Source organism: Battus philenor, unplaced genomic scaffold, assembly GCF_028537555.1.
Source record: "Battus philenor isolate CCGP_79_NKW_IND1 unplaced genomic scaffold, ilBatPhil1.0.hap1 SCAF_20, whole genome shotgun sequence".
Classification (NCBI taxonomy): Eukaryota; Metazoa; Arthropoda; class Insecta; order Lepidoptera; family Papilionidae; genus Battus; species Battus philenor.
The window spans coordinates 10,729,021-10,753,933 of NW_027181683.1; the positions used below are offsets into that span (position 1 = coordinate 10,729,021).

General features: G+C 36.0%; 1 protein-coding gene across 1 annotated transcript in view; it reads left to right on the forward strand.

The window, feature by feature from the left end:
* The first annotated feature begins 52 nt into the window (after nucleotides 1-52).
* The window catches only part of LOC137923041 (uncharacterized), a 34,292-nt gene continuing 9,431 nt past the window's right edge, over nucleotides 53-24,913 (forward strand). Inside the window, exons 1-21 of the mRNA XM_068766161.1 lie at nucleotides 53-120; nucleotides 1,823-1,946; nucleotides 2,864-4,270; nucleotides 5,025-5,134; nucleotides 5,683-5,809; nucleotides 8,526-8,650; nucleotides 10,903-10,970; nucleotides 12,357-12,494; nucleotides 13,133-13,191; nucleotides 13,316-13,439; nucleotides 15,026-15,085; nucleotides 16,092-16,198; nucleotides 16,597-16,773; nucleotides 17,225-17,345; nucleotides 18,370-18,525; nucleotides 19,344-19,467; nucleotides 19,887-20,013; nucleotides 21,089-21,196; nucleotides 21,950-22,106; nucleotides 23,352-23,467; nucleotides 24,191-24,283. Of these exons, the coding sequence (XP_068622262.1) occupies nucleotides 1,834-1,946; nucleotides 2,864-4,270; nucleotides 5,025-5,134; nucleotides 5,683-5,809; nucleotides 8,526-8,650; nucleotides 10,903-10,970; nucleotides 12,357-12,494; nucleotides 13,133-13,191; nucleotides 13,316-13,439; nucleotides 15,026-15,085; nucleotides 16,092-16,198; nucleotides 16,597-16,773; nucleotides 17,225-17,345; nucleotides 18,370-18,525; nucleotides 19,344-19,467; nucleotides 19,887-20,013; nucleotides 21,089-21,196; nucleotides 21,950-22,106; nucleotides 23,352-23,467; nucleotides 24,191-24,283 (3,617 nt within the window). The 5' untranslated portion in view covers nucleotides 53-120; nucleotides 1,823-1,833. The remainder of the gene's footprint in view (nucleotides 121-1,822; nucleotides 1,947-2,863; nucleotides 4,271-5,024; nucleotides 5,135-5,682; nucleotides 5,810-8,525; nucleotides 8,651-10,902; nucleotides 10,971-12,356; nucleotides 12,495-13,132; nucleotides 13,192-13,315; nucleotides 13,440-15,025; nucleotides 15,086-16,091; nucleotides 16,199-16,596; nucleotides 16,774-17,224; nucleotides 17,346-18,369; nucleotides 18,526-19,343; nucleotides 19,468-19,886; nucleotides 20,014-21,088; nucleotides 21,197-21,949; nucleotides 22,107-23,351; nucleotides 23,468-24,190; nucleotides 24,284-24,913) is intronic.

Consider the following 24,913-nt stretch of genomic DNA (forward strand, 5'->3'; position numbering starts at 1 on the left):
ACAATTTTTCTCTATGGTTACAGTGTTTTGTTTTGAAATGACATTAGTTTGTTTCATTTGTTAATTCTTGCTGTGCCAGTTGTTCTATAATATATTTATCGTGTAACAGCAAAATATTTGGTTAGTACAACAAATTTGTACGACATTATGTTACTTTTAACCTAATGTTAAAAATGGTTTCCTACTTATTTAATGTCACTGGCCATCATTGTTATTTTATTGGCCGGTCACAAAATTGTGTTTTGATTTTCGCGCTTTGACTTTAAGAGTGGTTTGGCTGGAAAACGCACCATCCAAAAATTTTGTTTTATGATAAATAAATTCAATCTTTTATTCATTATTATCATATATTCTGTTATCATGAAAACAACAAAGTGAATTACAAAATATAGTAATTAATTTTTATTATAAAATTTTCGGGTTGTATTTTCTTCAATAAAACATTTATGATTTCATGTCTCCTTTAATATTCAAATAAACGTGCTGTTTTTTTTTAATCCCATTACCTTTAGTTATTTCTTGTTGTGCTGTTTATTAAAAGTCACCAAAATATGATAAATCAACCTAAATAGTAATTATTTAAAGTCCTTTATTTTCATTCATCATATTTTAGCTTATAAAACCCAATTAATAACAACCTTAAGTAAACACAATTTTGCATTCTATTTATGATCTTTATTATAAAAAGTATATCTTATTTTATGTCATAGTAAATAGACTGAAAAAGCAAAATTTTGCATTTTACATTGTCTATTTTATTTATATTAACACTGAATGCAGGTTGCTTCCAAACAGCCCCATTGGTAATCTACTGGGGAGATGCCCAGGTGTGGACATCCTACAGCTGAAATGATGATAGATGATGATATTGATTTCAATAAAATCTATTCAAAACAAAAGTCTAAAAAATCACTGTAAAATAAATAACGTATTTGATGGGATATCTATTTAAAGATTAAAAGACTAAAATTATTTTTGAGGAAAAATATAAATATTTTTAAATCATACCTATATTATGGTTGCCCCCCACTCTCTCACTTCTCACTCTTCCAATGTTCAAGTTTAATTGTAAGACAATAGGGAATGCCCTTCTACAATATATATATATATATACATATTTATACAGCTTCAAACAGCTTTACTAATTATGAGGTCGTATAAGACAGTTCAACCTCTTCACATTTTGTAAGCTGCTACAGAAGATTCAATTTTGGTCATAACAGTACTTATACCATATGATTTGGAAGTAGTTATATGTTGGACTATTCTCTTTGTCCAAATACTTCAGTTTCACTAAATCTGGTGAAGCTGTAGGACTTAAACCATACCATCTTGACTCAAGGCAAGTTAGCCATAGACCTTAGCTATCTTAAAAGTTTTTTTTTTTCAGTATAAGCTCTGTCTCTGCTCTGTCCCCTCAAATCAGTTGAATCTGCTATTAGCAACTTTATTACAAAGTTCTTTAAGTATACCCAGGTAGAGACTCCATAAAGTGAACCTCGACCTGGATGGTCACTCAATACACAATCAGAATGCCAAATTCTGATTCAGAGGCTACCTAAAGAAAATTCTTTCGCTGGTTAAAAATATTATTCATGTGTAATATTAATATTAGTATATAGATTGTGCAGAGTGAGATTTACCAACAGGTGCTGACAAGGTTGTAAGCACCAACTACTCGGAACTTAGAGTTTTGAATTCTTGAAGGCATATTCTTAACTACCATCAAACAGATTACAGGGTTAGGTTGTTACATTATGCTTAAAATACTTTTCTATGTATATTATTATAAATGAAATAATAAATATAACAAACGTTTCAGATTTTGTAAATATGGAGCAACAACTACCGCCTTTAATGCTTTGCATGGAGAATGTGAATGGAGAAGAAGTAACACTTAGCATTGAACCTAATGATGATTTTCAAAGTTTTTTGGATAAAGCCAAGTACAACGTGATCCTTAATCAATTTTTAACCTTTATTTGATACATGATTCAATGTAACATTGATATTGTGCAAAAATCATTATTTATTTAATCATTTTATGATTAGATCTCATGTAATTTAGCTTTAATATAAATTCTCAGATCTGTGACAAGTTCAAGTTGTATAATAATAGACATTTATTGCCTTGGATTGCCATTATGAGATTTGTAATTTTACAAATCCAGTTTTATCATTTAGAAACTTTAGTATGTAGCCCTATTACCTAGATTTGTAATTTTATAATTATAGATTTAGAAATAGAAAGAACTCTATAGTTTAACAAAAAAATATAAATATTTTAAGCCAACAGTAGAACTAAAATATACTAACAAACATTTAAAATTGACCACTAAAACAGTGAACTTTATTGGTATTATGTGTAAAGTATTATTATACTAATTGTATAAATTATCTTGTTATCTTTAGTGTCTATACTAGGACTAGACTGTGTTATAAGTACTAGAGAGTGCCTGTTTATTACATTGGCCTGTTTATTGCATATAATTCTAAAGGAAAAGAAAAACAATCAAATAGAGATATATATACATAGAAGCATTATGTTACAAGTTTCTGTTCATTTAATTTTTGTAAGTAAGGTCAAAAGATATAAGAATTATTTTTTAGCCAAAACATTACAAAAGATTTTATGAAGTGGATCAACAATCAACTTAGTAAAGGTATTATTGAAAACAAAGTTTAGATCGACATTTCTTTTATTTAACAGTCGTGTATGTTAAATAATATCTTGATAAATATGAATACAATAGAGGAACAATTAATGTTGTAAAGAGTATTACAATAAGTGTGTAAATGATCACAAACCTCATTATTTCAAAAACAGTAGTGTATTGCTGAGATGGAGTGCTTTCTTTTTCAGAGCTACACTTGGTTTAGACGTTAATTTAAATTCCATAACTGGTGATCAACTGGTTTCATTAAACGAAAACATATACCATTATATATTAAATTCCGAATTGTACTTTCGAAACAACCCACAATTAAACAGCCAAAGTTTTGGTTCGACGGCAGAACAAGTAACACCTGGCTCAGATGGTTTTGTATACGTACTGGACGACGGCACACAGATACGGGCCTCTCAAATACAGTTCGATAATGAAGATCCACCCGTAGATTTGACAGCGGAAAAGATACCGTTTGTTAAATACGCGAATGACAGTGCTGACGAGAGTGAAAGTAAGGACTTAGATATTGAGGACACTAAAAAGATAAACATCGTCGAAAGTCCCGTCAAACGATGGACGAGCAGAAATTCCAGTCCTAAATGTAGCTTCGTCAACAGTTTACCCTTCAAACTTGTCTGTTCCAACACGTCTAATTTCGAAGCCCAATTTACAAAATATTTAGAATCGAACAATTCAAAAACTTACGCAACGTTAAACGCCGTTGCAAATAGAAATAGATCCCCTAGAAGTTTAATTAAAGATAATTACTCAAACTACGATGACAATTATCAGAACCAACGCTGCAAAGATGACTTTGCAAGTTTCACCCGTGAAGAGATTCTAAACATGTTTAAAGATTCTCCAGTTACATCCTTACCGTACGAGGAAAATCAGAGTTATAACGAGAAAAGGAGACATGTACGCAAAACTGATCCATCTAGACTTCATAAAAATTGGAATAATAGACCTTTACCCTATATAGATGTAAAACCGGGAGACAAATGTAGACAGAATTGTTTTATTTGCGGAAAAATTGATAACAACGTAGAAAAACTTTACTTGTTTGATAACGAAGACCAAAAGTTACACAGATGCACGTCGCCCAGAAAATACCCAACGCAACTTAAAATCATTTGTGACCATTGCTTGTCTGAAAATTTTAAACCTAGCCACATGAAAAGTCCCACCCAATCACTTAACTCCGATGAATACTTGGTTATTAAAAATAACCAACAGTTGATATTTCAAAAGGTAGTAGATTTCAAAGTAGCTGAAGTTACGGAAGTGAGTGATAAATTGGAATCCCAACACACTAAAGATACTCAAGAGAACGAGAAACTTGAATTCGTGAAGGTCGAAATAGGTTCAGACGGAGAAATTGTGACTAAATGTATAGACAACGACACCAGATTTTCTGATGATGTTGTCATTGTAAAAGACGAGAAGAAGGATAGTTCAAGTGACGTTGAAATAATTGAAAATGAACCTGATATCGATGATCATATAATAGATAATTTGGAAGAGGCCGATGAGGAAGTTAAAGAATTTTTAGGTATTTATCAGTCTGAAAACATCGACAAACTAAAAGAATTGAAATGCAGGTGTGTGAATTATTTAAACATTATAAATTGTTTTATCTGTTATCATTTTTCCTTTATTTTAATGTTTAAAATCAATCGAGATCATAATATTCCTCTTTAGGTGCAGATTGTTATAAAATGGTAATTGGTCTATTAAATTTCCTCGTTGCCCTTTCATCCTTCATCCCACAGACACCTATAGCAATCATATATAATATCTATGGGGGGAACATAGCGTAATCGCCTCGTTTGGCAGGCGGGTTAACGATTTTAGTGTAGTATTATGGTGCGCAGAGGACGCTGCTGCGCATACTTGGGAAGGTTGTGAGCAGGGACAATCCCATATAATTAATTTCAAAGTGTAAGTTATTTATATACTAGACCTACGATCATCAGTCCTATGCTGCAGGGCTACCACGGCTCGTGCTACTTGCAGAAATGCGCGGCGTGAGTACACCGACCACTAGGTGGACCAACGACATGGGGTCGCGGTATGTCGCTGGATATGTGCAGCGCAAGACTGAGCATCTAAGCTGTCTTTGGAGTAGGCCTATACCTTTTATTTGTCGTAAATCAACATGATGATGACTTTAAAGTGGAAAAATTTTAAACCATGGCTTTATATAATAGTAGTTCAAGTGGTCATAAGAAGAACTTTGTTCTACTTTCTCCTTTACCGTACTCTCAAGTACAAGTTTTCAAGTATGGTAAAGAAGATAGTAATGTTTAGATCAACCATCATCGAAATTGATAGAAGTTAAGATTTTATTTACAGGTTTTGTGATCGCATCTTTGAGAATGTAAGTGAGGTAATAAATCACGGGGAAGAACATAAACATAGTTTAGATGATGGAGAAGTGTTCCCGTGTCCGCTATGCGATTATGGTACGGTATGGTAACATTTACTGTAGTTTTTAGTAGACTTTTTCATGTCAACAAAACTAACCAGATAAAAAAGAACATCTAGAAAGATTTTACCGGCTCAGAGCCGCTTTGAAAACGAGATTTGAAAATGCAAATGTATTTTTCACTATTATCAAGGAAATCTGTACTGCAGACATTTTTTCATTAAAAACATTATTAAACCAAATTGAGGAAATTAGTAAATAAAAGGAAGTTTTGCGAAATGAATCTAATGACTGGCTCTCATTCGATTTGTTATCAAAAAGAAAACAATTTTTTTTGTTGGTGTTTGGGGAATGGCTTCCCACTTTATCAAAGCTTTTTGAAGCTACGCACGGCACCAGCAATTGACACGCTCTGCATACGAGTGTATTTGCGTAAACATTTTTCGCTAATATAATAAGCATTGCTTTAATCGATTATTAGCACGATTATAATCAAGTGACGTAGCTGGCTCAAAAGGCATCAGTTCTCTAGCTCTATAAAAAGTGCTTTAGAGAAAAAATCACTAATTTAACTACAATTTTTAGGCTACGCTAATTTTAAATGGCTGAAAGGTCATCTGAAAGCAGCTCACGATAAGGCAAAGACAGAAACCGAAAAGGATGTTATTAATGAAGAAAATGACAAAGGTGAATTTATATTGAATATGAAGAAGTATGTACTTGTGTTTAAAACTGCCGAATATTTTACGTTTTTTTAAAAACAATCTTTAAAACACATGACGTTCACCTTATAGTAAGTGAAACTTTTTTCTAAACGTTTCAAAATACAAATCATGATATTCAAGGCATTAGAAAACCTTATTGCCTCGACCCAAAAAGGAGCAATAGACATTAGATTTCTTACATATAGTATTATCTTTAGCAATACCAGCATGGCTATCAGGATTTGTTGATTTTGTTGCAAATCATATTTTGAGTATTTAGACGTCCGTTACAAGGCATAAGCCTTCCCCATAGATATCTATGGGTTGATGTACCATAATCGTCACAATTGGCAGAAGGGTTAGCGATCGGTGTGTGGTATTATAGTACGCAGTGATGCATCTACACATCCATCAGTGGCAGTCCTGCATAATTAATGCACAAAGTCTGAATTTATATAATATATCGGGTATCGAACCCGCAACCCATGATCAAACTCTACAGCTGTGCTACAACTGTTCGCTTTAAAAACGTAGGTACTTCAAAAGTTGTATTCTCATACGTACAAAATTTATCTAATTTATTATGCTATAATAAGTGTTAGTATTTTGTTTATTTAAAATTACAAAGTACATTAATTTATTTTTAGTATATCGTAGGCGTCCTCCAATAAGCAACGAAATATAATAACTGATACATTATAATGAGAATAGTATTTATTTTATCACAATGCAACTAATATATATATATTATCAGTGGCGTTGCTATGGTATTTGGGGCCTGGGGCAGATTGGGGCTTGGTGCCTCCCCCCCCCCCCCCAAAGAGTCTAAATAATTTCAAAATTCTGAACAGAATGTAGTTAATAACAGGTTGTCAAATATCTCCCTTCCGCTTTTTTGCTCTTTATTCAATGCTTTATAAAAAGTGTTACAGTGATCGGATTTAGTTCAAATATGCGCCGTTTTGTTCGATAATCTGTACCCGCTCCCGAGCTCCCGTAGCTTCTGACGAGTCATCAACGAAGTGTGTGGTCTGGCGTTGTCCTGGTGGAACACTACACTTTTCCTGTTGGCCAATTCTGGACGCTTCTGATCGATCGCCTGCTTCAAGCGGTCCAGTTGTTCGCAGTAGATGGTAGAATTAAGCGTCTGGCCATATGGGAGCAGCTCATAGTGGATGATTCCCTTCCAATCCCACCAAACACACAGCAAAACCTTCCTGGCCGTCAATCCCGGCTTGGCCACTGTTTGGGACGATTCACCGGCCTTCGACCACGACCGTTTTCGCTTGATATTGTCGTATGTGATCCATTTTTCGTCGCCAGTCACCATCCGCTTCAAGAATGGGTCGAGTTCGTGTCGTTTCAGCAGCATATCGCAGGCGTTGATTCGGTCCAGAAGGTTTTTTTGCTTCAAATCATGCGGCACCCAAACATCAAGCTTTTTTTTGTATCCAGCCTTCTGCAGATGGTTTAAAATGGTTTGGTGACTAACTCCCATCTCCTGGACGATGTCACGAGATGCCACATGCCGGTCTAACTCGATGTAGTCCATGATTTGATCGGTATTTGTCGTCACAGGTCTTCCGCCGGCTGGCTTATCCATGGTGTCGTTTTCGCCGGCTCTGAATCGTCGAAACCATTCCTCCGCGGTTCGAAGTGATAGAGTACCATCCCCCAAAACACCATTAATCTCACGGAACGTTTCTCTAGCGGATTTGCCTTTAACGAAGGAAAACTTTAAAATAGCGCGAATTTCGGCGTAAGTGAACTCCATGTTTACACGTCTATAACTGTTGAACGCAATATCCAAACTAATCATGCATAGCGTCGTTTTGTAGGTTATGTCAAGGCCTTTCAAATTATGTATAGTATTGCCAGATACGAGCTCTGTAGCGCTTTGTACATAGCCGCGAAATTCAAAAGACAAAAAGGCGGAAGGGAGATATTTGACAACCTATTATATATTTTTTTGGTTCAAAATAATAATAAATATATATAAAATAACATTAGATCTTAATAAAATTTATTGTGAAAATTTAAAAATGAACATTCCTCGCTTTTTGGCCTGCAAAGTCATTAATCACATTTTTAAAATCAATAGTGTTGACTAGTTCGAAACACAGACATGTGTTTTTGTGATTTAGGGCCCTTTTAAAAAACACTTTATGTGTTTTGCGAATGAAAGGCTTAAACACTGTGTGTATTATAATTGGTAACCGTTTACTTTTTTTAATGTTCATATTATTTAACAAGTTTTTTAGCACAAAAATAGTAAAATTCGATATTTTTTATGTTATTCACTTTAAATTGTTTCTATAGATTTTCATTTTTCTTTTAACATTTCATTATTCGTCATTCAAAAAAAAAATTCAAAAAAATTATTTTCTACTTTGGTGCCCCCCCCCTGCTTGTGGTGCCTGGTGCGGCTATCCCGCTTGCCACCCCCTAGCTACGCCACTGTATATTATTATTCTAAACACCAATTTCAAATATTATCTTCACAATGTTTCCTGTAGCGCTTGACAAGAGCATCGTGGCTGAGAACCAGCCCCCCAGATTGGCTTAAATTTCCCTTTTCATTTGTGGACATCTTCATGAGTTTCTAAAGTGTTGCCATATATTTTCTTGAAGTGCCTACATTAGTGAGAACGTGGTTGTGCCCTTTATATGTATAAAGCGTTGCACATTTTTTATAGAAGCCAATTTCAAAATTTTTACTTCTAGAGGTGTTGATTATATATTCTATGACAATGTAGATGCTATTCCGACTTCTCCCTCCAAATCACCGGTAGCCAAGAGAACGAGAAGCGCAATAAGAAAAGTGGAAAACGAAAATGAAAAGGATTCAGGTCTGTTATTCTTTTTCAATTCCATGATTATTATTATTGAACAAACGCGATGACTGCGTTCAGTTCACAAGGAATTATTATATAGCAGTGATAGCCTAGTCACTAAGACTTGCTATTGTAAATCGCGGGTTCGATACCCGGGATACAAACTCATATAATTCATATTTCGTATATTAATTATATAGGTTGCTTTGCTCGCAAATAAGTTTCCAAAGGATGGTTAGCAGCATACTATACATACCATAATACGACGCTGCGATGGTCAACCCGCCTGCCAAGCGTGACAATTATGGTATTATGGACTCTGTGTTTGGCACTAATCGGTGTAACATAACACCTCAAGATGCCCCGTGGAGGGGTGAAACACGTGTTGAGTGATTTGGCGGTGGCAGTTGTGTGATTCGCATTGTTTGCCGCATACGCATTTATCAGCGGGCTGGCGGGCGGTGTACTTTGTTGCACGACTACTACTGCATGTGCGGAAGTGAATAAATATTGGTCCTTTTCTTAATTATGGTATATCCTCTCATAGATATCTTTGAGGGAGGGCTATGTTTTGCAATTCTAAGCTGAAACGATGAAAAGGAATTTTATCTAAAGTATTTAGTCACGTTTTCGAAAGTTACTTGAAAGGATTAATTTCATAAATTTAAATTTAAAATACTTTTGTTCAAGTAGGCATTTTTAAATCGTCGATTATTTTAACATTTTAAGTATTAAGGCACCATCGGAATGCTGAACCAATAAGAGTCGGTCGTTTTTTTTTAATTTAATTTAACAATGTATGATTTATACTTAAAATAGCTTTGAAATGATAGCATAGTGGTGAAGATTCGTGGCTTTAAATCGATGATGGGGATCAATTTTAAATTTAATATTTAACTTACCACTATATATTATCCTGTACCACTGCTAACAAATAATGAAGGAAAATATCTATAGAAAACAGACAAACAGAATCAATTGTCTAAAAAAATGAGATAGTCTTTACTGACTGAAGATGCTGTTAGATATATGTGTTGCTTTCGTATTATCTTCTCTATTATATTCAACTGTGTATTGCTGATAGAAACAACTGTTGCCTAGGAAACAAATACACTCGAAGACCACACAACTTAGGTATAAAAAAACTACGACTATAGTTAACGAAGTAATTAGGCATAACAGCGAAATCTCAATAACCTGCTGAAGAATTGAGGGTTGCCAACAACATCGGTTTATTTCTGGAACGGGCTTCCAAATCAGTATTGGTAGGATCCAATATAAGACAGAGGTATCTAAGATAGCGCAGTGCGAGGGACTGCGGTTAATCCTTAACTGGAAGATACCGCGGTTCCTCACAAAGTGCGGTGGCCACCGGGATGGGTTCAGTGGGTAGGAATCCAGCATAACCCTGTTCTCTCTCCAGAGGCGGGGTATCTTGAATGTTCCGATGATTTCCCTGCGAAACCAAAAAAAAAATGTTGACGCCAATGTAATTCGGAAGGGAGGCTTAACCTACCACGCGTATTTCCAGGTCTTTTTTATATTATTAACACTTAAATTATTTTACTTTAGACTTACCTTTTGTTAAAAAGGAACACCTGATCAGAAATCAGATTTGCAGAAGAACCACATATGGCAAGTCATTCGTGCAACCTAGGAAAGTTGGGACTGAAAGGTTTTCAAGTGGCGAATACGAACCAGTAAACGTGGCGTGGGTAGGCCTGCCAGTAGACGTGGCGTGAGTAGGCCTGCCAGTAGACGTGGTGTGAGTAGGCCCGCAAGTAGACTTGGCGTGAGTAGGCCTGCAAGTAGACGTGGCGCGGGTAGGCCTGCCAGTAGACGTGGCGTGGGTAGGCCTGCCAGTAGACGTGGCGTGGGTATGCCTCCCACTAGGTGGACCGTCATAGTAAGAGTCGCGAGATGATGTTGGATGCGGGCTGCGAATGGCTGGTAATCATGGCGATCTTTGGAACAGGCATGTCTTGCCGTTGGCGTTTATCGGTTGACGTGATGATGATTAACCAAAAAAGTTTAAGGCTAAGCTCTACCACCGAGCCACGAGCTTTGCCACGGTTGAAATTATAATTATGGTAGAAAATGATCTTCTGTTACGTTATAGAAAAACCTATACCTAATTGATCTAACGACATCAAAATTTGTCTATAAAGATAAAAAAGACGTGTATGTTTGTTGATGGATAATTAGTGGAAGTAAAGATATTTACTTTTAGTGTCTAACATTATTGAAACGAGATTTATTTTATTTAGACTCACCAGCATCCGCAACTCAAAAATCATCCGAAGCCACTAACAACTTCACAACGAAGCTAGAATCGGTTAGTGATGTTTTAGAAAGAACATACCTCTTATAATCAACTAGTTGCTTTAACATATAGTAATGACGAATTTTATAAGCTTTTTGTTGCAGTACAATAGAAAAAAACATATATCAGAGTAATTACTTTATTTATTAATTTAGTATTCTTTATTGTACACGTTAGGATATATTTAAATTGTTTCACAATAATAAACTAAAAAGTACAAAGGGCGGTCTTATCACACAAGGCAATCTCTTAAAGACAACTATAGTAAGGAAAAGGTAGGCAGAGGTGCAAAACACATATATACAAACATTTATTTATTATGCAAATATTAATTTAATTTATTATTAAATAAGTATTAAAAAAAAATTTGCCTTTTTCGTACACTGCGGGAATAATAATAATAGGATTGTTTTAACTGTAATATAACATACGATATTTTTGTTTGATTACATCATAACCAGCCGTTTTTAGTTTTGACTAACATCAAATGTTTGTAAGAAAATCATATAAAATTATCGCTTTGGTTTTTTATTATTTTTCATATTAGTTTTTTTGAAATATGATGGAGCAAGCCACCACCGATTAGGTGAGGGTAATGCACAGAATTTCATTGCAAGTTCGCATCAGTATTGAGATATGCGCAGAAGAACCAAGGTCGAGGTAGTTCGAATAATTGTGCGTAAGAAAAGGACCAATATTTAGCTACTTCCGCACAAGCAGTGGTAGTCGTGCAAAGAAATGCACCGCCCGCCAGCCCGCTGATAAATGCGCATGCGGCAAACAATGCGAATCACACAAACGCCACCGCCAAATTATTCAACACTCAGATGTTGAGTAATTTGGCGGTGGCGCATTTATCAGCGGGCTGGCGATTGCACGACTACCACTGCATGTGCGGAAGTGGCTAAATATTAGTCCTTTTCTTACTTAGGATGGACTTCTGTGAGTTAACGCCTGATTCCATTAAAAAAAAAACAAATAACTGTGCGTCTGAAGTGGCAGTGAGCTGGGCATATCACCCGTACACCTTACTGCCGTGGGGAATGGAAGGTTCTTTGAGTGGCCACCACGAGAGGGTAGACGCGGCGTGGATAGCCCTCACTAATTGGACCGATGACTCAGTTGAGGTTGCAAGAAGTCGCAGGGTGCGGGCAGCGCTAAACTGGTCTATGTGACAATCTTCACTGTGTGACATCGTGACATTCATTGTGTCTGTCGGCAGGCATGATGATGATCATGAAACCGTACACTTCTCAATATAAAAATTTAAAAGAATTGTAGAATTGATTGAATCATACTAGAGTTTTTCACAAACGATACATTTTGCAATTAATTTTTATTTATATATAGATAAATTAAATAAACAGCGGACAATAAGATTATTTATTAATTTTCGAGAACGAATCCACGTTGACCATCAAAACGGAGGTGAAGCAAGAGTGTCTTGACAGCAGCGACGACGAGGCGATATGGATCGTTCAGACCGTCGGGCACGAAGCAACAGAGCAGTTGGAGAATTTACTGAAGGTAGCTACGGTGAGCGTGGAAAAACGTGATCGAAATACCGCAATATATCGTTCTCTTGACATAAAACAGCTTTGAGATTTTTTTAATAATTCCGTAAGATAATGCTATCAAAACCACTATACCGCGTCTTATGTATGCGCGGGGATTCGACGTTTTTTTAGACCCTACCTCGCCGTGCTTTACTAAGTTGCGGTACAGCGGTTTCAGTAGAAGTGTAATAAGATTATAGAGACTTAAAGGTTGTGAAAAGAAAATAAAATAGGTTTATAATCCTGTTGAAAGCAATCCAGGGGAAACGGTGAAATATAATAGGCAAAGTGTGTGTCAAACTGTCCATGTGAACACGAGACGGGTTATACAATTAAAAAAAAGCACAAGATATGAAAATCACTTATTCGGAAGTATATTTAATGCGTTGGCTCCTTTTCAAAACATATTCCTATTAAGTGTAGAAGGTATGCTAAAAAACTACACCCGATTCAGCTAAAATGATTGCTTTATTTTTTACTAATCGAAGCCGTCTCCTTAATTTCTTAGCTAAAAAGAATCTGTTAGGTAAATATGGATTCTAACAACCGGTATACTTATATTATATATTTGCTTTAACTTAAATTGCTTAACTTTATAAAGAAAAATTATCTTTTCAGGGAAACGATGAAGTGAAAGACTCAAATATAAGAAAAAAACATAAATGTAACAATTGCAGGTGAATAGATTTTTAAAAAGATTTACATCGCCATTTTTTGTAGATAACATATTTAGCCGTGTCATTTTAACTAAGTTTTTTTTTACTGTAATAATTCTATTTTTCCTGTTTTATACCTCTGCAGCCAAATATTTCCTAATTCGGAAAGTCTGGTCTCTCATAAGTGCCGCCGACGTGGTAGAAAGCGACGAAGTCAGGGTAAAGAAGACTCGGTTATATGTGTTCCATCTGAAGAAGACTTCTTCAGGGTACGCCTTTTCATATATCTATGTGAATAATAGCCGAAGTATCACATTGGAATTTTCTTTTGAAAAAGGAAATTACGTGAACAACTTAACATAACAGTGTCATTCAGAGGGTACGTCAACAAATATAGACTAAATAGTTATAATCATAGATCATAGCATCCTGACTTCACTTCTTAGATACAATAACCTTGAACCCTAGAGTTGCCAATGGCACTACAAAACATTAATAAAGATTTTTGCACTTATAACTGTTTAACCTTTTTAAACTAGGTATTCAAATTTTAAACTAGATCTCGAACTACCCTCAAACATGATTGCTAGAACCGTTAAATTCGTCGTTAAATTCTCATTTGTCATCAAAGCGTTATATTTAAAATACTTAAAGGAAAATTAACTTAAATCACAAACATATTTACATTTATTACAAAACGCAGTTTGGTAGAATCTTCAATTCTAATAATAATGTAACAATGTCATCAGAGATTCGTACTTTAAATTTTCTTTGTAATTCACATTCTTATATGAAAAAAATGCTAGCCTTTATCGCTGGACATGTATATTTGAAATACTTTGATAGTGTTTTATCTATATTTATTTTAAAAAAGACCTTTACGGGCTATTTATAACTTGACAGATGTTTTTAAAGAAATTGATATTCGTAAGGTTGCTTCTCAATATAAATTAAATAACGTACTATTTGTACGCCAAAATTTAAACATTTATATAAAACGGTATCAAATATGATGGATACAAGAAAAATAAATTAAAACCCAGATATTCAATATTCGAATAGGCTATTACAGGCACTTTCGAATCGTCAATCAACATTAAATGTCGGCATTGCTATCTCTAGAGCAAGCTGCTGCCAGCTCGGAAGGTAGTTCTGCCGAGACGAGCCGGCGAGAAACTTTTTCTGCTCTTTACAAATACAGGTTTATAAAAGAGTGCTTGTCGATGATGTCTTGTCCTGAATGAGCATCAACAACATTTAAATCCACGAAATAAATATAAAATCGTAAGGTCAAAATTTCGTCCGACTGCATGCATATACATTTAAATTTTAAATCTAATATCAAAAGTATATTATTGAATAAATCTTATTATACCATTCATGAGTAGTTGGTTAATCGAAATGTGTAAGACTTGGTTAGTTGACTTATTTACATAAAACAGGGTAAAGTTTCATTTAACAATAGTAACTGTTGAATTTCTGGCCGGTTCTTAGCGGATCAATATTCCGAAAAGGTGGTAGATTACTACTTATAATTTAAAAAAAAAAGACAAATCAAAAATGCCTACTTGAACAAAGTGTTTTGAATTTAGAACGTCTAGGTAGTTCAAGTATGAATTCTCTCTTAGCCGTAGGTACGACCTTTTTAGTATAGGAATAGAAAAAAAATTTATTAATGTAACAAATTTCAGAGTGATCACCTCATTCATAATGATTGTAAATAAGTGTAAAAGCTTTAAAGTTTTTGCCGGCAAATGAGCTATACCTTTATATCCTTAAAGGTTTTACACGTAACTAATCACCCTGTATATTAAAGATCACTTCAATTGTTTCTTATGCGCTGATAAATTTTCAGAGAGCACAAGGAAGGCCTAGACAAAAGCAAGAGACTGTGAACAATGATTTACTTGTGGTCGTAAGTAGAATAATAGATAGATAGATATTTTATTATATTTACACAGTTCAGAGCATAAGTAATATTCAGTAGTAACTTTACAAAAAAAATTATAGTATACAGTTACCGAAACCGCTGTACCACTCCTTAGGTATGAGCACGGTGAGACGGGGAAGTATCAGACGCTCCGTTCAATCAGGCCGCGGTGCACATGTTCTTTTTTCCTCGGCCCCACTTTTTAAGGGGTAGCACTATATGATTTAACATAATTTTACAATATGGTTTTGCCGACATATACTATGTATTCAATCACCAGTAACGAAGCCTTAAGGTGCAATGTTGCAATGTAAACCTTATTGACTACATGTCAAACGTGATATCTTGTGTACTTTCAGGACTTTTAAATGGGTACATACGGTCAAATTAGTGCAAGCGCCTCGTGCTTGGATCTATAAACAAAATGGCTACCATTTTATTTTGGCGGTATGAAAGAAACGGAGCGTGTTATCGACAAGATTTACTATGCAACCTTGCAAAAGGTCAAATTAGCGAAGGTCACCAGCGAAGTTTATATTACTGGTATTAGATTATTATCGTCATTTCAGCCGTAGGATTCCCACTACTAGATACAGGTATTTCCTTAAATATCTAATGGATTCAGGCGTTATTTTGCGGAAGTCCATTACATATGTAACATTACTCCTGAGGATGCCCCGTGGAGGGGTGAAATAGGTGTTGAGTGATTTAACGGTGGTAGTTGAGTAATTCGCATTATTTGCCGCATACGCATTTATCAGCGGGCTGGCGGGCGGTGCACTTTGTTGTACGACTACCACTGCATGTGCGGAAGTGGCTAAATATTGGTCGTTTTCTTACAGGCCTTTACTATAGATTTGCAATAAAACTGGTAGGAAACGGCCTTCATCTAGCGTTTTTAGATGACCAGGTCATCGGTCCTGGTAGGTGGATGTTCTATCCGCTGATCAAGTCGTTATCTAGTAAAAAAGGAAAGAATAACTGTTTCCAGAGACCCCGTAAGAGAAGAACCCGTGAACCGACCTCGGATCCTCAGATCGTGACCTGCCATAACTGCAATGAATCATTTACGTCTAAAGTACGACTCAAATTTCATATGTAAGTTATTTTCTTTTTCTCCGTCTTGGTTTCAGCCTATAGACGCTCAATGCAAGGTCTCCCCTAAAATCGCAATGATGTCCGGTCTTACGCTCCCCGCATCCAGCTACTTCCCGCGGCATTAACTTTGTCCAAAGTCCACCTAATGGACTCTTGGTCACCACTCGAAAGTCTTTCGGTCCTAACGATGATCGTCTCTATAAAAATATTTTGGGATGCAGAGATCCGCTGAAAGACCAAGGTCACAGACGTAGCTCGAAGAGTTACTTGTATAATATGGCAGTTGGTATGACACATCTCTCGTGCAACCGTTAGGAAAGGTTCTCTACGGCCCCCACTAGATGGACATGATTATCATGGTGAAAACAGATTTGGGAATAGATCATTGATCTCCACAGGCAATTCCACGATACTACGAACCTTCTCAAGTCCGATGGTCAATACGTGTGTCCAGAGTGCGAGGGCGCCCATTTTCCAACAGAGAGTGAACTCTTCGACCACGTCCACTTCCAACATCACAAGCAGAAGCGCTGGCAATGTCCGGTCGAGGACTGCGGGAAGACCTTCTATTTAAGGTACCACAGGTCTTTTCTAATATAACAATTTGATTGTCACTCCGTACAAAGCCTCATTGGTTATATATGTAAAACCTTTAGAAGAGTCAATATATACCTCATTTGCATTCAATTAATAACGTAAATACAATACAGTAAAAAAGTTCTTTTCTAAACTCTCATTAATTCATATCAATATTAATTATTATTATTTACTCTCTGTCGCTCCATACTGTAGTACTATAAGTTATTGGCTTGTCGCATTCTAATGGAAAAAATAAATTTGTTATATATTTCAGTGATCACTTTATACAGATGGATTGAAGTTAGGTGTAAAATCTATGAAGCTTTTTGCTGATATATGAGTAATATGTTCACCGTTTAAAGCTTTTACACCCATTTTTAATCATCCTGTATAGATTACAACTGGTGTGAAACTCATAAATGGTGGTACAATAGTGTGTGTGCGCAGGGCGACTTTGACGAAACACAGCCGGACACACACAGACACGCGCCGCTATGTGTGTGTGACGTGTGGTAAACGCTTCCTCGATAAGCAGACCCTTGATGAGCACGGAGTAACTCATCTGCAGGTAAGACTATAATTATACCACGTACCACTATAATTCAGTACCTTGGAAATAGAGGATTTCTTTTACAATCATAACTTTGACGTTTGGTAATGAAAATAGTGTACTCGTTTAGCGAAAGGTGATAAAAGACCACCCTGATACATATTAAATCTGTCTTGTTGGCCCGAAATGATCTCTCCTCGTATATTTACAATCGTATACTGTTAATAATTTTAAATAAATGAATTTAAATCGATATTCTGAATTTGAATTCGAAAGTGCGAGAATAATTCAACTCTAAAAACTTGTGGCTGTACCAGTAATTCACACTGTCGTGTGAACGCTAGGTTAGATTTTGCCAGATTTATTTCATCAAAAATTTCAATCACTTTTTGCCAAAAACGTATTTTGTTAATCACGATTTTTGTCACTTGTGATAATTTATAGTGATCGGTTGTGATGATTGTCAGAAAAAAAATGATGATTGAAGAAAAGAATGAGTATTATAATGGCGTCCTTTACTACAACTACCAGGCGCCTTTATTTGAGAGGAGCCCAGGATTCTCTATATAATTTGTTTTGTAATCCTGTTTATAAATTTCCTTAATATGGTAGTACTATCACATAAAAAAATTTAGACTAATAGGTTTTTTACGAGTTTTTCAATACCGTATGTACAATATATCCACAAAAGCTCTAAAGAAATTTTGTGCCGTTAACAATAGACCATCTCACCCCAAATTTTGTATTACAAAATCTTCTTAATCTAGTATTATTCTGATTCGTTATTAAGTCCTATCACTTAATCTACGCTGGAATGCAAAGGAAGCCTTGCTAACGTTATCTGTTTATGAGTAGGGTACTTTGGAAATAAGGAAAAGCTTCTCTATTCTAAATTAAACGAAAGACAATGGGTGAAGTAAACAGCATGATTGTTCCATACGGAACACCGTTACGGAATGGTTGTATTTGTCAAATTGACATGGCTAGTCGCGTGTCCACCAATAAAATATAAATTTTCAAGTGACAATTATATCTGTTTCAGATAAAGCCATTCCAGTGTCACATCTGCTTGAAACAATTGACACGCCGCTCCCGTCTGCGAATGCACCTACGCGCGCATGAGGAAGAACTGGCGCCAAGGCTGGTGCTGGTGTGTGCTGCCTGCGGAAGGGCCTTCAGGGACTCCAGTGATGCTGAGGTTACCAGTTCCTCATTTAACTGTAGTGCTGAAACCTTACCCACTGCTACTTCTGTTTTTGAGTCGGCAGGTCAGCTGTGGAAGAATTACGAAGATATGTCATCGTCGTCATTATCATTTCATTTAAAGATAAAAAGTTAGCTATATATACGACGTATTTCATCACCAATAGACTTGCGAGGCATATGTATAAGCCGTGTGTCACGTCCACCAATAGGAACTTTACCATACTCATAATATCAACTGACTACAAAAATCGATTTAATTCTCGACTTAATACAAAAGTCATCGTATTTTCAGCAATACGACGTCATCTGATAGACATAGGCCTACCCCGTATCATCCAGTCTTCTTTATAAAGGTTCTATGCAGCGTTCGCCGATCTGTGGTCTCCAGTCCAGAACCTGAAAACCCCAGCGGCCTATATGGTCCGCCTGCTACCATTTCTGGCTCTGGACTGTCTATTAATTTCATTCAACTACGACGTAATTTTCATTTATGTATTCATTTCATTATCAATTTTGCCGTCATGATAACAATGCTAGAAGATACTTTTTTTTATAAAAACTAGAATGAAACTCAGGTTTGGAAATCGAAGGTTCTAGATGCCCTGATCTGAGAAGAGCTCACGACAAATTAATTATTATTTTGATCACTCAGTAATTAACAAGTTATATTATCATTTATAAAACCTTTCACACTGTATTTAGCTTTATGGTGCATGAATCTCCGAAGTATATACAAGACGTTATCGGTTTTATTTATTGATAGAACGCCTGTGTTAACAGCGTAATTATTATAAAACAAAATCAATACAGGAACATGCAGGCAAATCTAAGGAGTGCATAGAGCAACTGAATCCAGCTGTTAAAGAAGAGAACGAAATGTCGGTGCAGCTGTCCCCTACCAGCGGGCTCGTGACGCAGTCCGTCGCTGTCATTGGTATGTACTCAAGTCTTATTTATAGAAGGCTTTATAGCCAAGTTATACCCTTCAACAAATTGTATAGGGAAAGCGCCGACTAGCGTCCTCAACGTGATACTAGAATATAATAACATTAAGCAAAAGTTTCATGAAAGGTAGACACGAATATATGAAATCTACGCACGCACACACGGACTTATACATGCACGCACAGACTCATGCATGCAACCACAGATTCATGCCTGCATACACAGACTCATGCATGCATACACAGATACATAGATTTCTAATAGAACCTACTAGTAACGACCTGTATTTGGCATCTAATATGTCTCTTCTCTTCAAATAATATTTTTCAAGCAATAATTATGCTATTATATAATATTTAAAAGAATTTTACTTTTGTAAATTTATTTTTATAATTACTTTTATTTCAGCGAAATCTCCACAAGTTGACTGCGGACCGGAAGGCGAAGCCCTGCTGGCGACACTGACAGACTTCGCGAGGATCATCATCAGGGTCGTTGAGATAGAGAAGGCCTTCCGCTGCGAGTATTGCGAGGAGTAAGTAGACGGATGCCACTGTATAGTATTTTTGCCTTAAATTTTTTGGTAGCCTCTTGTTCAACTCCATGGGTGGACAGCTTCTTTATTTATAATACATAATAATTTTTCAACATGGTTTTTTATTTACATATTTATCTTTCGTTCTTCTCAATGCCTTTCATTCTTTCCTCTATATTCATTCACATTATCTCATATTCCTTTTAATACATTGCCTTACTTCCTTCGCTTTTCCTCCAGGTTTCTACTACTAATATTACATTTATTATTATTTCTTTATTCTTTAACTTTCATACATTTGTTTCACAATTTATTTATTAATTCTTATTTATATTGTACTACTTATATTGCACTTAATTAACATTTTTAATGTCACAGCTCTTTTATCACTCTTGTTCATTATTCTTGTTCTTTTGTATATTTTAATTATTTTATTGCTAATTTTTTCTTCCTATTATCTTTTTGCAGAACTCTAAAAAGGTCTTGACACTCTTCTTTACACTCCTGTGAAGCGATGTTCTCCATCTTTATTCTCTCTGTTAACCAAGACTAATATTCTACTCTTATATTTAAATAAGGGCCTTACTATTGTTACAAGTATCCATAATTTTGGACCTATTTACTTCAGTTCAAGTGTTTTATTATGGCTAGTAGTTTTGTATTACTAGGCTCTTCGCGGCCGAAATCACAGTTCCTACCTCTGGAAATTCCTATGGACGAGGAAAAATTGTGTTAACGATAGTCGTTATTATTTTTCTTCCTTTTTTCAGCTGATTGATGCCCACAGCAAGGCGTAAGCCTTCCACAAAGATTGTTCCTGTGACCTTTAATACATCCTCGATCCATCTATTGATGTAGTGCACCGCGATATTTTTAAAGTGAACACCTAGAAACCCACAGGGTTTATTGTGGGTTCTTTTCAAATCAGGACGCGTCTGGAGCCCTCATGGATTTAAGTAAACGATGCCATTATAGGGGGGGGGGGCTACATTTGATTGTAGTTTCTATCATTTTGGATTCTTCTGGTATTCCTCTCTATAAGAGATGACTTTGAATATCTTTGCTAATGTTTTAGTGTTTTCTACTTGGAGGACGCGCTTAACAGTCACCGCGTCATACACAAAGGCGTGAAGAATCCATTTACCTGCCATATCTGCAAAGTGAGCTTCGCTACATATTCCAGGTAAGGTTTTTGATTTTTGAATTCATAACAGGTGGCGCAAAAGTAATGTCATAATATGAACGCGCCTTAATTTTTATAAATGGCACCAAATTTTACTGTGCTTTGACATTTATAATGTAGATATATAGAGAGAGTTAGTTGTCAATAAGCTATATAGCTATATAAACCTCAAGGATGTGGAATTATTGTTACTGCTTGAGTTTCGTCTCCAAGTGCTTGGTCAATCAAGTGTACTGCAAACTGCAAAATTAGTCCACATTTACAGCAACAAATCACGCACCATACAAGCCTTAAAAGCTAATAATTATGCCTCAGCTCTAGAGGTGGTCATTTGAGTTATAAAATTATTTTATATTAATATCATTAAAATACACATTCAAATAACCTCAATTTAACAACAGTGCTGTTTTTTTTTTAATTTATAACAATATGGCTGCCGGTTCAAATTATGACATTATTTTTTAACCACCTGTAATATCTGTCCAATTGCAATAGACAATATTTACTGATATTAAATTTAAATATGCAAGTCAATTTTGTGATCGATGTATAATTTTTAATGTCATGTTGTTATTAGTCAGAAAGTTTTATTAATAATATATAAAAAAAAATATAAACATTAAATAATAACATATCGAAAGTAATAAAAACATTTTTAGTTAACTTTCATCTTCAATTGTCATTTTTCTCTATACTTACTAAGATATATGTAAAGTAGTAGAATCAGATTGTATTAATTATTAATATTTAAAGGTGTACCACACATAAGACTACCCACGGTTTCTACAAGCGCTCCCTAGCGGACTGCAAGAAGTCCGCAAAGTGCCCCGGCACCTCGGAGGCTGGACCATCTGCCATCGGCATCCTGGGTTACGGAGGCTTTCCTGTTGTCAAACATTTTCTATGCGAGGTGATTTAAGTGCAAGGATGTGTTTACATTGTAGTAAAATGTCCGTTTACTTGGCATACTTAATGCCTTAATTTAATAAAAGAGAGACTAATTCCCTCTGATCTCTTATTTAAAAGAAACTTTATACCTCTTTGCTAGGACCTTCGATGTAATGAACTGAGAAGTGTACTTAAAAGCCCTTTTATTGGGGGCTAGAAACAGGAAGCGAGTGACTTTACAATTAATTGCCCCAAGTGACCGCATTGTACCAGTAACTCGCACGTAAGTGGGTCAGCTAGTGGCATGCAAGCTACTTCAATTTTTTTTTTGTTTTTACTCGCCACCCGAACTCCCTCTAACCTCTCGCTCGGACGTAAATTTGCATGAAATTTTACAATGCCAGTGGCTCGTAAGTGCAGATTAAAAGTGAAATTTTTGTTTCATTTTACTATTTTGTAAAATATTGTTTTCTGTGATTTAATAAAATGTAGATAGGTGGACTTCTAACCAAGATAGATTTTTAGAAATGTACGACAATAAAATAAACCGGGACTGTTTACATCCAAATTATAAAAATCGCGACTTGAGCAAATCTCTTAAACTAGCACTGGCTTGCGAGTATAATAGGACAAAATAAAATTAAGTGTAATTATAGATCAACCAACGGGCTTAACCTTAATAGTCAATAAAACGTAGCTAGATTGATTCTTTTTCAGCCTTCTTTTATTCGGTGCGGAAAGTGTCTAACCCTTTTTTCAATTTATTATAAGCATATTTTTAATTACAATAACGCTATAAATGAAGATTTGGAATAGGCTTTCATTTTAACTACACTATCACTTTATTCACTCTAACACATTCTTCAAGCACCCCCCAGCTACAGAGAAACCGCCTCCGTGCGTTCTCTGTAACAATGAGGGCCTCCCCGCTAATAACAGAGGGTGTGAGAAATAGCTCAAGAGATGTCGCACAGTTCGTCTCCTTTTTCCCGCCTTCCCAAAGATGGCGCTGCCTCGGAGCCTTCTGCTCCGTTAGCGAGAGTTTTAAAACCCGTTTCGAAGCCTTTCTGTATTGCGTAATAAAATATTTGTAGTGTATATTATTGTGTTATGCTTGTAAGAGCGCTGAAGGTAAGTTACTTAAGTAATGGATCATACTATTGCAAATACTTGCTATAGTTGTACGAACTATAGTAATGTGGACCTACTACTAGATGAAATAAACCATATGAGTTACAATTTATAGATTAATATTTCTTTGGGCCAGGACTGCGGGCGTTCGTACCTGCACTGGACATACCTGCAGGTGCATCGTCGCATGAAGCACGCCAACGAGAACTTCCTCTACAAGTGTAACCAGTGCGAGCTGACCTTTCCCAACAGGTCACTCTTAAAGGAACTGAATATTACTTTCATTATTTTTGAAATACCTTCGCATTTGTGTTTAGACACCGAAAAATTATCATGCTATCATCAGCCGGTCGTTGTTAAAGACAAGACCTTGGGAAGTCGTTGGATGTGGAATGCGCAAAGCCGGTCAGTCAAGTCTTAGGGCTTGCAGTCAGCATCTATCAGCTGACATGATGGCCTGCTCTTACGGAGGGCATTGATGTATTAAATCGCACTTGCACCGACTAAAATCCTTACGATGTTACTAAACCATTGCTATAAAAGAACGCATAGCTATTATAGTGTTTTTTCTGTGAAAAGGTGCAGGAACTAATAAACCGAAAGAGAATAGCCTCCCTGATTAGAGAAGAAGATACCAAAGAAGAGTTCCTCCTACTATGTAGAAAAATAATAAGCATAGTGATAGATAAAAATAAAAACCTATAAAAAAATCACCAAAATCAATAAAAATATAAGAGAAAGAAAATGTAAAATAGCAATGAGGGATGAATGGAAGGCGTTATAGAGCGAAAGGGAATGACAGAAGAATTGTGAAAGAAAAAAAAACCGAAAGAACACTGTGCTTGCTACCGCAGTATTAAGCACGGGTATTACAAAAGGTAGCTTTACCTAATGCTTACAAATATGTTTACAGACAGGTCAAGTTTCAGGTTTTATTGTAAATCATGATAATAATATAATTTTTCAATTAAACAGTTGGAGTGTGGCGTACCACAGGAAAAAGATGCACGGTAAGAGCGGCCCGGAAGACGGAGGCGGAGCCACTAAGATCGCACGAGAGGATTACAAGTATATATTGCTGATTTGTTGTTTCTGCGTTCCTGAAGGTCGTATTTTCTCCAGAACGATTTAGGAAATAAAAAGAAAGCTGAAGTAGCAGTGACCAGGTTACATAGCGCGCAGAACAGATGGCCTCTGGAGTGTTGAAGTTTTGAAGTGGATACTACGGACAAGCAATAGCAGCGGATGTTGTCCGACCTGAAGGTGGAATAAAGACTCTGGAATCAGGTCTCATCCAACCGGTCCTATTGGAAGTGTCTAAGGGAAACCTATGTTCAGAAGTGAACTTCCTAAGTCTGAAATGATGATGATGATGAAACTCCGTAGTCCTGATACGAAACCATGATGCAATGACAATTATTTGCACCAGCAAGACGAAGGCCACGATCAGTGTGTTACGTCTAATCTGAAACGTGGCCATAGTCTTCTTTTACGGTGGTCCATATAAGGAGGTTCCAGGTTGCTAATAGAACAATGGTGAAACTGGAACTTCACAGCGAGATCGAATGTCACAGACGTAGCTCGAAGAATTACATCTGAAGTACCAGCGGCTGGGGCACAACGCTCATATAAACTATTGAAAGGTCCTCTAGTGAAGACCACAAGGCTGTAGACGTGATATGAATAGGTCCCTCTTTA